Source organism: Bos javanicus, chromosome 18 (assembly GCF_032452875.1).
Source record: "Bos javanicus breed banteng chromosome 18, ARS-OSU_banteng_1.0, whole genome shotgun sequence".
NCBI lineage: Eukaryota > Metazoa > Chordata > Mammalia > Artiodactyla > Bovidae > Bos > Bos javanicus.
Window position 1 is genome coordinate 49,863,452 of NC_083885.1, and position 17,377 is coordinate 49,880,828.

Below are 17,377 nucleotides of genomic sequence, written 5' to 3' on the forward strand. Positions count from 1 at the left end.
AGTCTCCCAGGCGCTTCCCCCGCCCGGCGCTAGCGAGGAGCGCGGCCAATGAGAAAAGCATTGCTTGGCCCCCGCGGGTCCGCAGTCCAGCCGGAGTGCGCCTGCGCGCGGCGGGTTGGGGGCGGGGGCGCGCGGGGCTCCAGCCTAGAAGGCACCAGCGGGGCTGGGTCCCGGAGTGGGAAAACTGGAGTGCAGGTAATGTGCGATCTGGGGGCGCGGCGCCTCGGCTGCCTTTATGTTGTCCTTCCTCTATAATGCATTTCTTCTCTCATATCGTCCTCTGTCCCTTTATGTCTCCGTTCCTCCCGTTATGTTGCATCCTGCTTGAATCGTTATCACTCCCTTGTGTTTCCACCACTCTCCTAATGTCGCCATCAATCCCCATAACAAGATTTCGTTCTTTTTAAGTTCCATGGCCACCAAATGTCTCTCCTGTCGTGTCTCCTTCTCCTGTCGCCTACACATCTCTTTTGTTGCTGCTACTTTACAAAGTCCTTCTCATAAATCGTCATCATATCCCCATGTCACCTTCGCACGCCTCCTCTCCCCTTCGTAAATCGCACTCAGGTTTCCCTTCTTTCTCATCCTTTATGCCTCCATCGCTCCCCTGTCACCGTTGCTTCTCTGACAGTCACTGTCTGTGCCTAATGCTTCTAGTGTTTTCCCATTAGGAGTTTTTTTTCTCTCTCTCTCTCTCTTCATGTCTCTGTCATTTTCCCCGTGTCACCTCTCACATACCAGGTACTAGAGCCCGTTATTCTGGCTCCATCGCTAAACCTCTGGGTAACCTTGACCATCTCATCACACCTTTGCAAACTTAGCTTCCTCGTTTGTAAAACCCACACAGGGACACCTATGTCAGGGATGAGAGTGAGGATCCTGCGAGTTTATTCTGGTGATAGCTCGATGTGGCTAATACAGTCAATCATCTCACCCTCACCCTCATCCAGTCACCTTCATCCCCTCCTCCTTGTCACTCTTCCCCTCCCCCCAGCTACCTTCATCATTCCCAGGTTGTCACACTCTCTCTATCCTGACAAGTTCTGCTGCAGCAGCCAACCCCTGCTGTCCCACGTCACAGTCTCCAAGCTGTCCTCCCCTCCGCCACGTCACCACACCTGGGAGGGTGGCCCATCAGCCATTAAGAACCTTGCTCATGTCAATATTAATCCATCCCTCTTTACCTTGGTGGACAGACTGATTTCCCACCCCCAAATTGAGAGCACTTAGCCCATAGCAGGAGTCCAGCAGGGCTTGGTGGGAGGAAGACTCTAGGTAGCTTAGACCCAACCCTCCCTTGACTCATAAAATCAGAGGTACAGAGAGAGGAGGCAGGTCTCACCACACCATCAAACCTCAGCAACCCCAAATCCTCAAGTGAAGAGGCGAATATTTTAGTCACTCAGCTTGCCTTAGCGTGGCTAAGGACAGTCATTACAGTGTGTGCCAGGGACTGGACCCCCCCAGTTGCCAATCTTGGTTTTACTGTTTAGTACTTAAATAGCTGCATGAGCTTGGGCAGGTGGCTTAAGGTCCCAGTGCCTCAGTTACTACATCTGTAATATGGGAATGCAAATACAAGTTATTCATTCAGTCGATATTTGTTAAGCATGTTCTACATGCCCAAGACTGTGCTAGGCATACGGACACATGAGTGAACAAAACAGATTCCCTGGCCTCATGGAGTTTACAGTCTATTAACAGCAAGGGCCAGAGACAATACACAAACGGGTAAGTAGACTATATGATATATTGGGGGGATAGGGAATGCAGAGATGGTAGTTTTAAGTAGGGTGACCTGGTGACATTTGAACAAAGACTTGAAGAGGGGGAGAGAGTGACATGGCTCTCTGAGGGAAGAACAGCATTCTAGGCAGAAAGTAAAAGTGTTAGTCGCTCAGTCGTGTCCCACTCTGTGACCCCATGGACTGTAGCCAGCCAGGCGCCTGTGTCCATGGAATTCTCCAAGGAAGAATACTGGAGTGGGTAGTCATGCCCTTCTCCAGGGGCTCTTCCCAACCCAGGGATTGAACCCAGGTCTCCCACCTTGAAGGCAGATTCTTTACTGCCTGAGACACCAAGGTAGCCCCATTCTAGGCAGAGGGAACAGCACATGCAAAGGCCCTGAGGTAGCAGCCTACATGGCATTGGTAAGGGGTAACGGGGAGGCCAGTGAGGGAGGAGAGGGATGGGGGATGAAGTCAGCGGGGTGATGGGGGAGTCAGCGGGAGGTCTCACGGGCCGTGGAGAAGACTTTGGCTTTACTCTGAGTGAGGTGGGTTTGGAAGAGAGGACGGATGTGATCTGATGTGACATGAAGCCACAGCAGCAGCTGGAGAACTTCTACCAAGGATGGACTGGCAAGAGCAGCCTGGTTGGAAGAACAACTGAAGTCCTTTTTTAAAGCTGCACTCATATCCTTTATACTTGGAGAAAGTTTCCAATGTCCTTCTCAAAGATTGAGGGGAGGGAGAAGGGGGGTGTCGGTAGAGGTTTTGAGAGGCTGTTCGGGAGGGAGGGAGGAAACCACAGGTCTACAGATATTAGACAGCAGGAGAGGGGGCTGTCTACCCAGCACCCTAGGGAGCTTGGGCTCAAATCCTGGCTTCCTGGCTTTGTCCCTTTATGCCAATGACTAAACTGCTCTAGGTCTTTAGTTCACTTATCTGTTTGTTGTTGTTGAGCCCCTAAGTCGTGTCTGACTCTTTGCAACCCTATGGACTGTAGCCCGCCAGGCTCCTCTGTCCATGGGATCCTCCAGGCAAGAATACTGGAGTGGGTTGCCGTTTCCTACTCCAGGGGATCTTCCCAACCCAGGGATGGAACCTGCGTCTCCTGTGTCTCCTGCATTGGCAGGAGGATTCTTTACCACAGAGTCACCTGGGGGAAGTTAGGCTAAAACAAAACAAAAACACTGTTGTGAGAATTGTATATATAAAGTGTTTTGAGCAGTGCCTGGTTCAATAAACATAAGGATCCCCACTATCTCTCCCGTATCCTACCCTTCCACAGCCACAGACCTCCCGGAGGGTAGCAAGGAAAAGACACCCCGCCTTATTTTGTGTTTGTGAGTTGGTTTGACAGTATAGTGCCCTGGAACAGAACTGAGCTCTGGGATCAGATTCCCAGCCGACAAAGCAACCCTGTGTGACCTGGGCAGTGATTTCCCTGAGCCCTGTCTCATCTGAAAAACAGCGATAATAATGCTTTTTTCCCCCAGATGTTTTTTTTTTTTCATTTGTTTGATTTGGGGGGGAGGGTTTGGGGGCCACACAGCCTGTGGGATATTCGTTCCCTGACCAGGGACCGAACCTGTGCCCCCTGCGTTGGAAGTATGGCATCTCAACCATGGGAAGTCCCTGTTGTTTGTTTGAATGGCGATGTCAACCACTTTCACGTGATGCCACAGTGCCCCTCTCTTGTTTTCTTTTTCTCCCAGGTACATAGTGTAGGTTTCACTCATTGATCTATTGTCTCACTCCCTCAAAAGAATTTCTTCCTTCCTAAGGATTTTTTTTTTCTCTGTTTTTCTGTGCTGCATCTCCAATTTCTAGACAGGGCTTGTCAGCAATAGTTGAATAAATACTAGTTGAATGAATAGATGGATGAACTGGCCACTGAGCATCTGCCATATACTGTCCCTGTGCTGGGTGACATGGGCGACACAGCAGTGACAGCCAGCCCGGCCCTCCCCTCGTGGATTCTGGACCCATCATCAGGTAGTGACAGTCCAGTGGTCAGGGCCAGGTTGGGAGAAGCACAGGCAGAGGGGTCCAGGCTAGGATTGGTAAGCCCAGGGGACTGCCAGTCCCATGGAGGATGTCTGGACCAGCCAGGGAGTCAGGGAGGGCTTCCTGGAGGAGGCAGTACATAAGCTGATAGAGGTGAGCAACCTGAAGAGAGAAAAGTATGCTAGGCAGGAGGGGCAGCTGTGGGCAGGTTTGGTGGTAAATGTGTGGTTTCAGTTCGAGGAACTGAAAGATATTAAATATGACTGGGCCATGGAGAATGGTACAAGCATAAGCCCAAAAGATTATTAAGGAAAGGGCTCTGGGAGCCACAGTGAGAAGCTGAGACTATCCTGTGCACACTGGAGGGCCACAGTATTTGAGCAGGTGAGGGGCGAGTCAGACTCAGATCGGAGGGGGAAATAGAAGTGTTTGAGTGGAGGCTGGGAGCCACAGGAGGCGGCTGGAATGGGGACCCAGGTGAGAGAGGCCAGTTCATGGCCTTGGAGGGGAGGTGAAAAGGGTGGGTGGGAGACACTCTTGGGAGGCCAAGTGGATAAGTTATGGGGGACCCAGGACTCTGGGGGCATCAGGGCTTTCTGGGGAAGGTGGAACACAGGCCGAGACCTGAAGGCTGGGTAGGACAGCTCTCCTGGGAATGGGGACCCAGGGGAGGGGCAGGTTAGGGAGAGATGCTAAGGACAGTTGGAGACATGGGTATAAGGGGCTTAGGGACACCTGGGTGGAGGTATCTAGGAGGCCATGGGACTTGCAGAGCTGAAGTTCAAGGAGGAGATACGAGTCACAGACAGCTTTGGAGTCAGAGGAACTGAAACTGTCAGATGGGGAAGGTCCACAGGCACTGTCCCTGGAGAGCCCAGGAGGGCATCATAAGACAGTTGCACTTTGTCCCGAAGGCAGTGGGCAGCCACAGAGCGGGGTTGAGTAGGGATGGGACAGCTTTTGAGTTCCAGTTCCCAAGTATTCACCATTCATGGTGGTGGGGGTGGGTTGGGGTGGTTCGTGTATGCCTTTTTTTTGCTTTTTTTTTTTTACTGATTTGTTTTTCAGACCGAGCATCTTCTATCCCTGGAAGGGGCACCTTCTGGGGTCCTTTGAAACAAAGGTTCTACCTCTAAAAACAAAAACGTTTACAAAACCAGTGCTCCGTACTATTTTCTGTAGACTTGATCACAGACGATTGTGCGGTCGGTCCAAAGGGGTCTGCACAATCAAATGAAAATTGGCCCCTTTAAACCCAAGAACTGGTCTGTTTTGAACCATGCAGAAGGTCCCTAGGTTTGTAAATGTTTCCTAAGGTGTGGCCTGTCCAGTGCTTCAGATATGCTTCAGCAGCTAAGTGGCCCACCCTGAATTTTACCCTCAGGCTGAAGTGCTACATCTGTACCTACCCTATTGCCCCAGGCTCAGAACACAAGCTACTGATCGTTGTGTAGGAATTCAGTGTCACTGAATCTTAAAGCGACATCTAAAGTCTTTTCTCTCTTCTACTGCTCTTTTCTTCTGTTTTCAGAAGAAAAACATTTACAATGTGCTGGGCGCTTGGTGGGTAGAGGAATAAATCAGACATAGACTTAGCTTTTCAAGGGACACATATATAAGTTTATCTGTGATAAGTAGTGTGTTCAGGGTATTAGGGGACACAACTCACCAGCCAGCTTGTATCTGTGTGAAGTGACTGTTGTGGATGGGTTTCATTGACTCTGCCCAGCAAATGTCATGTTGGTATATTAGTCTCCCCAGTGTTCTGAAGAATGCAAGTGAGGCTCAGAAAAGGTAGTCTCTTCTCCAGGTAAAGCACAGAGCTGAGATATGAATCAAGGGCTTGGGGACTGTGAGGCCCACCCTCTTAAAGCAGCCACCACTCCCCAGACAGGCATAAAGTGATCTTTTTTTTCCTGACCATGCCACATGGTATACTGGACCTTAGTTCCCCAACTGGGGATCGAACCTGCACGCCATACAGTGGAAGCACAGAGTCTTTACTGAACCGCTGCTGCTGCTAAGTCACTTCAGTCGTGTCCGACTCTGTGTGACCCCATAGACGGCAGCCCACCAGGCTCCCATTCCTGGGATTCTCCAGGCAAGAACATGGAGTGGGCTAAGGAAGTCCCAATCCTCTTTCTATGAATGAGGCCAGCAGGGCTCAAAGAAATAAAGCCCTGTGCCCAATGTCACTGAGTATGAAAGTGACAGAGGGCTTCTGGCTGTCCAGTGGCTAAGAGTCCACGCTCCCAAAGCAGGAGGGACCCGGATTCAAGCCCTAGTCAGGGAACTAGATCCCACATGCCACAACTAAAGATCCCACGTGCTGCAACTAAGCCCTGATGCAGCCGTATATTTATTTATTTATATATAAGAAAATTTCTGAAAAAAAGTGACAGAGGTGGGATTTGAACCCTGGATTCATCAGTCCAGAGCACTTCTGGGGAAGGGGGATCAAGTCTCCCACCCTCACCAGGGGTGGGGGTGTTTAGGGAACTGTGACCCAACACAGGTCTCAGAAGCCCAGTGGGTTTTGTTTCCTCCTTGTCCCTGGGCTATGGTGTCACACCCAGGGTCAGGCAAGGCACACGCCAAGGGGACAGGGAGATATTCAATGGGCTGGTGAAACTGCACAATTCAGTTGTACAGGCTGGGACTCAAAACAGCCAAAACCCAAACTGGGACTGAAACCTACTTTCTTTTCATCTAAATCACACACCTGGTCTCAGGATTTAATGAAGCTTAGGTTCTTTACGTCTCAGCACAGAAAGAATTCAGTGAGGGACAAAGTGATAGGTGAAAAGTGGATTTATTTAGAGAGAGACACATTCCATAGATAGGATGTGGTTCATCTCAAGAAGCAAGAACGGCCCTGGGAGAAACACGCTCCACAGAGTGTGGGCCATCTCAGAAGGCAAGAGTCCCTGAAATAGGGAGTGGTTAATTTTTATGGGCTGAGTAATTTCTTTTTTTGGCTGCACTGGGCAGCATGAAGAATCTTAGTTCCCCCATCAGGGATCAAACCCATGCCCCCTGCAGTGGAAGTGCTGAGTCTTATTATAATCACTGGACCAGCAGGGAAGTCCCTGGGCTGGGTAATTTCATAGGCTAATGAGTAGAAGGATTGTTCTAACTATCTTGGAGAAAGGGTGGTGAGATTTCCAGGAATTGAGCCACCACCGACTTTTGGGCCTGGGCCGGCTTTGGAACTGTCATGGCACCTCTGAGTGTGTCATATGCTAATATATATAATGAGACTCCAGGTCCACTGAATAAGGTCACATTCACAAGTTCCAGGAGTGATGACCACATCCAACTTACCAGTTTTGAGGCCACCATTCAACTCACTCACCCCCAGAGGAGATCATATTTCCTCCTCTGCCCAGAACCTACCCTTGGCCCCATTCTTGCCACAGTCCAGGTAGCTCTGCATAATCTGGTCCTGTGACCTCTGATTCACCTCCTCTCCCTCCCCTCACTGCCATTCCACTGCAGTTATGTGCCTGCTTGCTCTTCTCTATCCCCACAGGCATACTCCTGCCTCAGGGCCTTTGCACTTAGAATACTGTTCTGTAGCTCTCTTCCTCCCCTCCTTGAAGTTTTTTTCTCAGGTATCCCCTTCTCTGTGCAGCCTTCCTTGTCCTCCTCATTTTCAAGTGCAAGTAATCCCACCCCCACCCCAACCCCGTCCCTCTCCCCTGAGTCTTTATAGCATATATTATCTTCTAACATATAATTTACTTTTTTTTTTGGTCTGTCTTCAAGTCTGTTTTGTTCACAGTGATCTCCCCAGTGCTTAAAACAATACCTGTGCACAATAAAGGTGTGCAAAATTAATGAACAGCCTTGTGAAAAGTGGGCAGTATTGTTACTTTGCCCATTTTGCAGATGGGGACACCAAGGCACAGATGTGTTGTCAGTTCTCTGAAATCAAATAATCGCATACATACTGAGGTTCATATTAAGATCAGGCATCTGGCTCCGGATGCCACAAGTGTTAACTGCCTCACCAATCTAATGCAACCTACACCACCTCTCCAGTACTGGTTTTCTTTTGAAGTACGCTAGGTGCGTTTGCTTTGATAAAAATATAGCAAGTCAGAATTCAACCCATCAGTAAAGACTTGTCATCATGGCACAATTTGAAAGCCAAAAGATTGCTAACAAACTGAATAAAAGGCGTCTTCAGTTCAGTCGCTCAGTCACATCAGACTCTGCAACCCCACCGACTGCAGCATGCCAGACTTCCCTGTCCATCACCAACTCCCAGAGCTTGCTCAAACTCATGTCCATCGAGTCTATTTTCTTTGTAATTTTGGTTTATCAGCGGCCACCCCAGTTCCCCTGCCTCACCGTGCTGTGCACCATCCCTCACATCTTCTAGCCCTACCTTTCCCCAGTTTTGTTTCCGTTGATCTTAGCTTCCCTCCTAGGGAAGGGAATGGCAACCCACTCCGGTATTCTTGCCTGGAGAATCCCGTGAACAGGGAACCCCGGAGGGCTACAGTCCGTGGGGTCGCAAAGAGTCCGACACAAATGAGCAACTAATACTACTACTAGCTTCCCTAATTTCACCTCACCTTCTGTTCCAACCACATAGTCTTAAATAAAGCATTTCTCACCAAGGGCAAATAAAAGGCAAACTTGTTTCCTGCGCCATGCCTCCCCTCCCCCACCCTTGGACCCTGCGGTCAGCCTTATCGAAGACTGTTACCTTCTGCTTCTCTTGGTGACCTACGGAGATCAGATAAGCTTGATCTGTTGCTATTCTTTGCTGGATCCATACTCTTTTTGGCTGGCTCCCTGTGATGGGGTGGGGGTGGGGTGGGGGTGGGGGAATCCCTACTTGTGCTCTTCTGCCTTTAACCAAACTGGGATCAGACGTTGAGGGGGAAGGGGTTTTCAAATTATCCTTTCAGGTCTAGGCTGGATCTTGCGGTGAGTGGTGAACCAAACTCCCTTTTGGAATTTTCTTTTTTTTTAAATCACATTAATGCGTGGAATGAATTTTTAAAAACGTGACAAAACCTGGGACGCGTCAACACCTGTGTTCGCTTTATAATTATTTTTTTAACCCGCACAGAGATATTTTTCTCTTCTGTAAGTCGCTCATATTTCACGATTTTAAAAAAGAAAATAGGCGTAGGATAAAAAGCGATCCTGACGCACCCCCAAATCCTGTTGTCAAGGCAACCACTTCTGACGCTGTTTCTTCTTTCAATAATAACCCTTCTCTACCTTTGTGCACTTCCTGCCTGGGTAGGGGAAAGGGGGTCCTGCCCCTCTTTCATTGAGAGAGGTGGGCGGGAAAGGGGGAATCCCTCCAACTTATTTCTACAGCTGTGGCCTTAAATTCTGTTTCGGAGATACGAGATGGTAGATGGGAAACCCTCTTTATCCCTTCAGCTGGAGCCTGGATTTTTTTTTTAACACCAAAAACATTCTGTATTGGGATATAGTCAATTAACCATGTTGTGGTAGTTTCAGGTGAACAGGGAAGGGGCTCGGTCACACATATACATATATCCATCCATCCCCCCCCCCCCCCGCACACACACACTGGTAAGAAACATTTTTTAAATCCCTATCAAAATATCAGTTGGCATTTTTAAAAAATTAAATAGAGACTTCAATACAGACTACAACAGAAAACCCACCATCCCCTTATCGCACACCCCGTGCTCTTCCCCTCCCATAGCGTGGGTGGGCTGCGTCTTTTGATTTTATGGCTACATCCCTAAATCATGTTGTTCAGCCTTGGTCATTCCATTTTATTTTATAATTTTAAAAATCATTAGTCTTATTTATGTATTTATTTTTGACTAGGTAATACATGCCCACGGTACAAATATTCACAGGGTTTAGAGCCGAGAAAAGATGGGGGGGGAGTCTCTTTTTTCTCTTTACCTGAGTCCTCCCTAGCCCATATTGGGGGGGTGCTCTAGGATGGAGCGTAGCAAAGCAATCGCTCAGACCTGTGCTTTTTCTCCACCCCCGCCAGGTTGGCTAGACCGTATCTGGGGGGCCGGCCCCCCCTCTCCCTGCGGTGAGCCCGGACCGGCGCGCTCACTGCGCAGACTCCCCGCTGCAGAGGGCGGAGCCCCGTTGGGCCCCGCCCCCTCCTCCCTCCCGCCCCTGCTCAGCCTGTTGGGGCAGAAGCTGGGGCCCCGTGGAGGTAGCAGCAGCTGTCTGCCGAGTAAGGCCGAGGCCCCTCTGGGGTACGGTAGGGGAGGATGATTGGGGGGATGGGATGGAAGCTGAGAGGGAGGCCCCGATGGTCTTGGGCTCCTGGCCTGAACTGGCTAGTGGTTACCTGAGTGTGAGGTTAAAGGAGCTACCTGGAAAATGACTTCAGGGTAAATCCCAGGGCTGGGAAAAGCCAGGCACAAAAATATTTAGGGCTCCGCTGACCCAATCCGGAGCTGTCATTTTGGGAATGTGTAGGATAGGGCTCAGAGAAGGGAAGGTGCTAAATGGGGAGCAGTGCCAGTGCTGATGACAGGCAGGGTGGGCGCTCAAGGGGGCAGGGTGGGCACTAAAGTGAGGCAGGGAGGGCACCCCAGAGGGATAGGAGGAAGGCAGAGGGGTTGGACTTTGAGGGATTTCGAAATCCCTACTGACCAGCAGTCAGCTTCCTCCTTTAGGGGTGGCGGGCGCACTGCCAGTAGCCCCCGTGATCACAGACAAGGCGATCCAGTGAGTCCCGTGAGCCCGAGGCTGATCCGTTTTCTGTGATGTCCCCCCAAAGCCTAGAACACCCAACACAGTGCCAGCTTCTGGTCCCCGCAGTTTGGAGACCCTGACACACCCACTTTTGCACCTGGGAGCTGTATAACCCCTGACTGCCAGCACGATGAAGCCTAAACTGATGTACCAGGAGGTAGGTGGATGGGGGAACAGGGGAGGAGGGGCCGGATCAGGAGAGGGTGGGGGCCCTGCTGAGCTGACCCGTCACCACCACTCCCATCCGTGTGCCCCAGCTGAAGGTGCCTGCTGAGGAACCTGCCAGCGAACTGCCCATGAATGAGATCGAGGCATGGAAAGCTGCAGAAAAGGTAGGTGCCCCTCTCCTCCCTCAGTCTGTCTCTGGAGGCTGTGGGCTGGGCTGCCCTCCTTGGGCTGACTGCTCGCCTCCTCCTCCCCCGCAGAAAGCTCGTTGGGTCCTTCTGGTCCTTATCCTGGCAGTTGTGGGCTTCGGTGCCCTGATGACTCAGCTGTTTCTATGGGAATACGGCGACTTGCATCTCTTTGGGCCCAATCAGCGCCCAGCCCCCTGCTATGACCCTTGCGAGTAAGTGGAGGGGGGCGTGGGTGCCTGGGATGGTGGGGGAAGGGGCCCTGCCAGGCCAGGGACACTTCAACATGCACTACGCAGGGCCTGCACCCACTGTTCAAGACAGAAAAAGGGGGTGGCAGACACTCCCAAGTGGACCGTCACAGTTCTCTCTGTGCCCACCTGCTTCACCCACACTGTTGCCATGGCAACCACAGCGTCGTCATCTTCTATGCCTCTGTGAACAGACAGGCATACATAGACACACATGGCATCTTCTATCCACATCCATGGACAGACACACACACACACACACACACACACACACACACTTACACACACACATCCACAACCTTCTACAAATCTAGAGAGACAAATGCAGACACAGAGAATCATAAGTACAGACACACACGAATACATATAGTCTTCCATCCTCCGTGGGCAGACAAGTGAGCACTCACAGTCTAGCCCACCATGGCTTATTCTGCCTCCCTCCCTCCCCACCTCCCCACCCAGAGCAGTGCTGGTGGAGAGCATTCCCGAGGGCCTGGACTTCCCCAATGCCTCCACGAGCAACCCCTCCACCAGCCAGGCCTGGCTGGGCCTGCTCGCTGGTGCCCACAGCAGCCTGGACATTGCCTCCTTCTACTGGACTCTCACCAACAATGACACCCACACTCAGGAAGCCTCTGCTCAGCAGGTACCTGGCAACCTGGGCCCTGGCTGGCAGCAGGGGTGGTGGGAGGCATCAGAGTCAGGGAAATGAAAGGGGTTTCCCTCCAGCCCAGGAGACAGACTGGCATGTCTCACGTAGTGGGTTGGACAAAAGTGTTTGGAAGCAACTGTCTTCACATGGCCCATGGGACTGGGGGCGTTTTGTCACGGTCATCTGGAGGCCTCTGAATATCAGGGCATGGGTTTGGTTACGAGGGATTAGGCTAGCAGATATTGCTCACCCACAAGCTTCCTTCCCTGAGCCTGTCACACAAAGAAATGGAAACATGGAATGAGTACCAGCCCAGCCTCAAGCCGGGCTTCTGCGTGCCAGCTCTGTGACCTCAGGCAGGTCACCTCATCTTGCAGTCTTCATTTTCTTCATCTGTAGAATGGGGCCATTATTTAGTGTTCACCTCTTGTGAAGATGAAACGGGCTGATCCCAGCCAATGACAGCAGTGCCTGACAAGAGTCAGCCCTTTATAAGCATTTACTGTGATAGCCTTGTTAGGGTCTGCAGACAAATTTAAAAAGCATAAAACTCCAAGATTTGAAAAGGAACAGCCTAGGTGGCTAAGCCCTTCTTTGAAAGACATAGTGAATTTGTTGCTCTTCTTCCTTTTCCCTGCTGCCACTCTTTGTCAGAGGTAGACTTTAAATGTTTTAAAATTGTGGGGATCATTAAACAGTGCCTGGAAAAAATGCACAACAGTTAAAAATTATATGAGCTGGAAATTCCCTGGTAGTCCAGTGGTTAGGGCTCCGAGCGTTCACTGCCAAGGGTGAGAGTTCGATCCCTGATCAGGGAACCAAGATCCTTCAAGCTTAAAAAAAAAGGTATGAGCTTCCATTCCCTGCTGGTTCCTACTGGAGTGATTCAAAGCACAGAGCACAGACATAGAAGGCAGACGGTCTGAGTTCAAATCCTGCTTTCCTGTTGATTTCTCCAACGCTCAGTTTCTTCGTCTGCAACTTTGAGATAAACTCAGACTTGCCTTACCAATGACAGCTGTGAGAATTCAGAGTTCGGGTATAAAGGGGCTCAGAAGGGGCCTGGCTCACAGTAGAAACAAGGGAATCATTGGCTGTTACTGTTATTAGCATCATCAAGCCTTACCTAGGTCTTCCCAGACTCCCAAGTCTGCGCTGTGCCTTTAACATTCTGCAAGGTGCCTAGAGACCCCTGCTGTATCAGGCGTGGATACTACCAGGTCAGGGTCTTGGGAAGGACCTGTGAAGGGCAGGAGTGGCAGGGAGGCCCTAACAGGGCTCAGAGCAGCCGGGTATTAAAATAGATAAAGACACTTCCCTGTTGGTCCAGTGGTTAAGACTCCGTGTTCTGAATATAGGGGGCACGGGTTCGATCCCTCGTTGGGGAACTAGGATCCCTCATGCCGCACAGCACAGCCAAAACAATAAATAAAACAGATAAAGTAAGGTTTTAACTTCTTAACCTGTAAAGCTTTTCCTAACTGTATTAATGTAAAGCCTGATCAGATCTAGAAGCCTAATCTCAAAATGACTCCGTGGGGTGCTCCGTGGGGCTCGAGAGCCAGCTGATCCATCCCCTCAGAAGCTGTCTCCTCCCTCCAGGGCGAGGAGGTCCTCCGGCAGCTGCAGACTCTGGCACCCCGAGGTGTGAAGGTCCGCATTGCTGTGAGCAAGCCCAATGGGCCCCAGCCCCAGGCAGACCTACAGGCGCTGCTACAGAGCGGTGAGCTAGGGGGCCAATGAGGGTGGGCTGGGTCTGGGGCTCCCCAAGCCAGCTCCTGACCTCCACCCCTGTCGGTCCAGGTGCCCAGGTCCGCATGGTGGACATGCAGAAGCTGACCCATGGCGTCCTGCATACCAAGTTCTGGGTGGTGGACCAGACCCACTTCTACCTCGGCAGTGCCAACATGGATTGGCGCTCCCTGACCCAGGTCTGCCTGAGCCCTGCCCACCGCCCTTCTAGGTCGCTCCCTGCCTCGTGGGGCTCCCAGCCTCCAACCGTACCCCACCTCCTCTTACCAGCCCTCCTGAATCATCCCCCAATCCAGCCCTCCACCACCCTCCCGTTGCTCATGGAAGCCCCTCTGATCCCTGATGGCACCTGCCAGCCCCTTTATACGGCATCCAAGGCCCTGTCCACCCACACGACCTTCACTACTCACTTCCTGAGAGCCTGCTTTAAGCCCAGCCCTGTTCTGACGCTGAGAACGTTGATGGCAACAGATAGGCCTCTTGGAACTCGTGGTCCAGGGCTGAGACGGGCCTGTCACCAGGCGGTGTCAACCCAACAGGGTCAAGGCTGAGATGGGAGATGGGGAGAAGCACAAGTAGAGGGTCAGGATGGGGGACCCAACCTGGGGTATCAAGGAAAATCTCCCAAAGGAAGTGACAGTTAATCTGCTACCTGGAGGAGCTGCAGGAATGAGCATGAGATGGGAAAGGGGTATAGCTGAGGCAGTGATGATGTCTTCAACAAATAGATACTGTGCAAGCCCCTAACTGGGTTTCACTGGTAGCTCAGCTGGTAAAGAATCTGCCTGCAGTGCAGGAGACCCCGGTTCAATTCCTGGGTCGGAAAGATCCCTTGGAGAAGGGATAGGCTCTATACACCAGTATTCTTGGGCTTCCCTGGTGGCTCAGTCAGTAAAGAATCTGCCTGCAATTCAGGAGACCTAGGTTCGATTCCTGCATTGGGAAGATCCCCTGGAGGAGGGCATGGCAACGCACTGCAGTATTCTTGCCTGGAGAGTCCCCATGGACAGAAGAGCCGAGCATGGCGGGCTACAGTCTGTGGGGTTGCAAAGAGTCGGACACAACTGAGTGACTAAGCAGAAGCCCCTAATCCCACCGACTCTGTGGGAAAACACAGAAAATACAGCCATGGCTGAGACATCCCTGGTGCCTGTCCTCCCAGTCCAATGGGGAGACAGGTTTGTCACCAGGGAAAGTGATGAGGGAGGCCCAAGGGACCTTGAGAGCCTAAGGAATGCCTGACACAGGCTGGGCAGTCAAGGCAGGATTCCTGGAGGAGGAAACCCTCAGTGGAGACCTAAGACTGAGCAGGAGCTCAGTAGAAGGTAGAAGCCGCAAAGGTTCAGGAAATCAGGAGCTTCGGAATAACTGACTTTCACCAAAACTTCAGATTTTAGTCTTGAGTCAAGATCATGTCCATCTCAGGGCTTTGGCTGGGGGAAGGAGGATGGGGGCTAAGGGGCAGAAAGAGGGGGAGACAGAAGGGCAAGGGGCAGGAAGGGGGACTTGGTGGAGGCAGGAGGAGGGGCTGCAGGCGTCCACGTCACCTGCCTGCACCAGGCCACCACCCTGGGGCTCAGCACTGTGCTCCCGCAGGTCAAGGAGCTGGGTGTGGTCATGTACAACTGCAGCTGCCTAGCTCGAGACCTGACCAAGATCTTCGAGGCCTACTGGTTCCTGGGCCAGGCGGGCAGCTCCATCCCATCAACCTGGCCCCGGCCTTACGACACCCGCTACAATCAAGAGACTCCAATGGAAATCTGCCTCAACGGAACCCCTGCTCTGGCCTACCTGGCGGTGAGTCCAAGGGAAGAGGGGCCTGCCACACGCTCTCACTGGACCTCCTCCATCTGGCCCTGCCCAGTGATTTGATGGGGATGATGGAGTCCTGACCACTAGCTGTCACTCCTGCTCACTCAGGGGCCTAAGACTTAGAGGTTGGGACTTATGTCCCAACCTCCCTAGGCTTTGGTTTCATCTAGAAATCTTATGATTGCATCATAATATTTGCAATCTCTTAGGGCTAATGAGGCAGCATGGCTGGGTTCATTCAGGCCAATCCCTGGTTGAACTGTCCACTATGGCTGAATGTCACACTTTTAATCAATTAAGATGAAATGCTGTTGAAAACTCAGTTCTTCAGTCACCCTAGCCCCCTTTCAAGGGCTCAGCAGCCACACCTAGCAAGTGGTTGCCGTATTGAACAGTGTAGATACAGAACATTTTCATCACTGTGGAATGCTCTGTTGGACTGCACCCACTCTGGACAAGGCACTGCTGTTTTCAACTGTTGATGTTTTCTCTAGTTGGGGTGGCCAACCTGGGACCCCCAAGCAAGTCACCTGGCCAGGCCCAGCGTCGTCATGAAGGGCCACCCTAAGGCATGGATGGAGGGACATAATTCATTGGGGTCCTTTAGTCCAGTGGTCTCCCACTGGGGAGTAAAGTTTCCCTCATCACCATTCAGAGCTTAAGTTTGCTCACCTGTTGGGAGGGTAGAGGGGGCTGGGTGAAGCTCCTGGGGTGCGGGGGCACATGAGGAGTGCCATGGCGGTGGGCTGTGAGCCAGTCAGGGACAAGAGTGATTAGAGGGCTTCCCCCGTGGCTCAGCGGGTAAAGAATTCACTGCCAGTGCAGGAGGTGCAGTTTCCATCCCTGGGTCGGGAAGATCCCCTGGAGGAGGGCATGGCAACCCACTCCAGTATTCTTGCCTGGAGAATCTCCATGGACAGAAGAGCCTGGCGGGCTACAGTCCATGGGATCAAAAAAGAGTCAGACACGACTTAGCAACCAAACAGCCACAGCAGCAGCAGCAGAAGAAACTGGCACAACAGTGTAAAGCAACTATACACTAATAAAAAAATTTTTTAAGAGACTAAAGCAGAGGTCCTCAAGTCTAAGCATGCACTAGAATTACCAGAAGGGCTTGTTAAAACCAGATCCCTGGGCTCCATCCCAACACCTTGATGCTGTGTGCCCTGTGCAGTGAGGCCCAGGAATCTGCATTTCTAACAAGTTCCCAGGTGATGCTGCTGCTGCCTGACCAGGCAACTCATGTCAAGAACCACTGGGTTAGAGCTTAAGTTCTAGAACCAGACCGCCTAGTTTCAAACCCTGGCTCCGTTCCTCAGCTCTGTGACCTTAGGCAAATCACTTATCCTCTCTGAGCCCCTGTTTGCCCACCTATGAGCTAGGATGTGTCATTATCTCTCCCCTTCACTGAGGCTGAACATTCAGTGAGATACACAGGGACCTAAGGCCTGACGGGCTGTCTGCAGCCGGCGTCCACTGTGAAGGACGTGTCTTGACTGTCCCCTTGTCCCCTCAGAGTGCACCCCCACCGCTGTGTCCGAGTGGCCGCACCCCAGACTTGAAGGCCCTGCTCAACGTGGTGGACAACGCCCGGAGTTTCATCTACATCGCAGTCATGAACTACCTGCCCATCATGGAGTTCTCCCACCCACGCCGGTACTGCTGGGCACCTGGACAGGGCTCGAGGCTGGAAGCCACACGAGTGGAAGAGGAGACAGGAGAGGGAGTGATGGGGCCCAGAAAGCAGGCAGGGAGCCAAGGCCGGGGGACAGAGGGAGGGGACACCACAGGACAAGACAGAGGCGACAGGGAGAGTGGCTCTGGGTGCTTGAGACAAGGGAAAGGGGACAGAGGAAAGGCTGTGAATATTGGGAAAGGGGTATGGAGATGGGGGGACTGGAGGCTCAAGGCAGAGGATGTGGGGTTTCTGGGGGTAGGAAGCAGGGAGTGTGGGCGGAATATGGGGTGAGGGGCTTGAGAGGTGGGACTGAGCATATTCAGGTTTGGGGCGGCACGGTTGGGGTTTGAGATCTGGGATAGGAAGGGGGGATGATTGGGTCTGAGGGTTCAGAGCAGGTAGTCTGGGGGCAGCAGACAAGA

At 51.9% G+C, this 17,377-nt stretch overlaps 1 protein-coding gene across 4 annotated transcripts in view; it reads left to right on the plus strand.

Moving 5' to 3' along the window:
* Positions 1 to 4: 4 nt before the first annotated feature.
* The window catches only part of PLD3 (phospholipase D family member 3), a 20,744-nt gene continuing 3,371 nt past the window's right edge, over positions 5 to 17,377 (plus strand). The window contains exons 1-11 of one of the 4 annotated variants that reach the window (XM_061388299.1): positions 139 to 195; positions 8,361 to 8,463; positions 9,736 to 9,930; positions 10,483 to 10,614; positions 10,715 to 10,789; positions 10,883 to 11,025; positions 11,524 to 11,707; positions 13,316 to 13,436; positions 13,517 to 13,644; positions 15,062 to 15,262; positions 16,794 to 16,933. In XM_061388299.1, coding sequence (XP_061244283.1) covers positions 10,588 to 10,614; positions 10,715 to 10,789; positions 10,883 to 11,025; positions 11,524 to 11,707; positions 13,316 to 13,436; positions 13,517 to 13,644; positions 15,062 to 15,262; positions 16,794 to 16,933 — 1,019 coding nt within the window. In that variant the 5' untranslated portion in view covers positions 139 to 195; positions 8,361 to 8,463; positions 9,736 to 9,930; positions 10,483 to 10,587. Of the gene's footprint in view, positions 196 to 8,360; positions 8,464 to 9,735; positions 9,953 to 10,482; positions 10,615 to 10,714; positions 10,790 to 10,882; positions 11,026 to 11,523; positions 11,708 to 13,315; positions 13,437 to 13,516; positions 13,645 to 15,061; positions 15,263 to 16,793; positions 16,934 to 17,377 lie in introns of all 4 variants that reach the window. The other 3 variants (XM_061388297.1, XM_061388296.1, XM_061388300.1) reach the window with 3 other exon arrangements.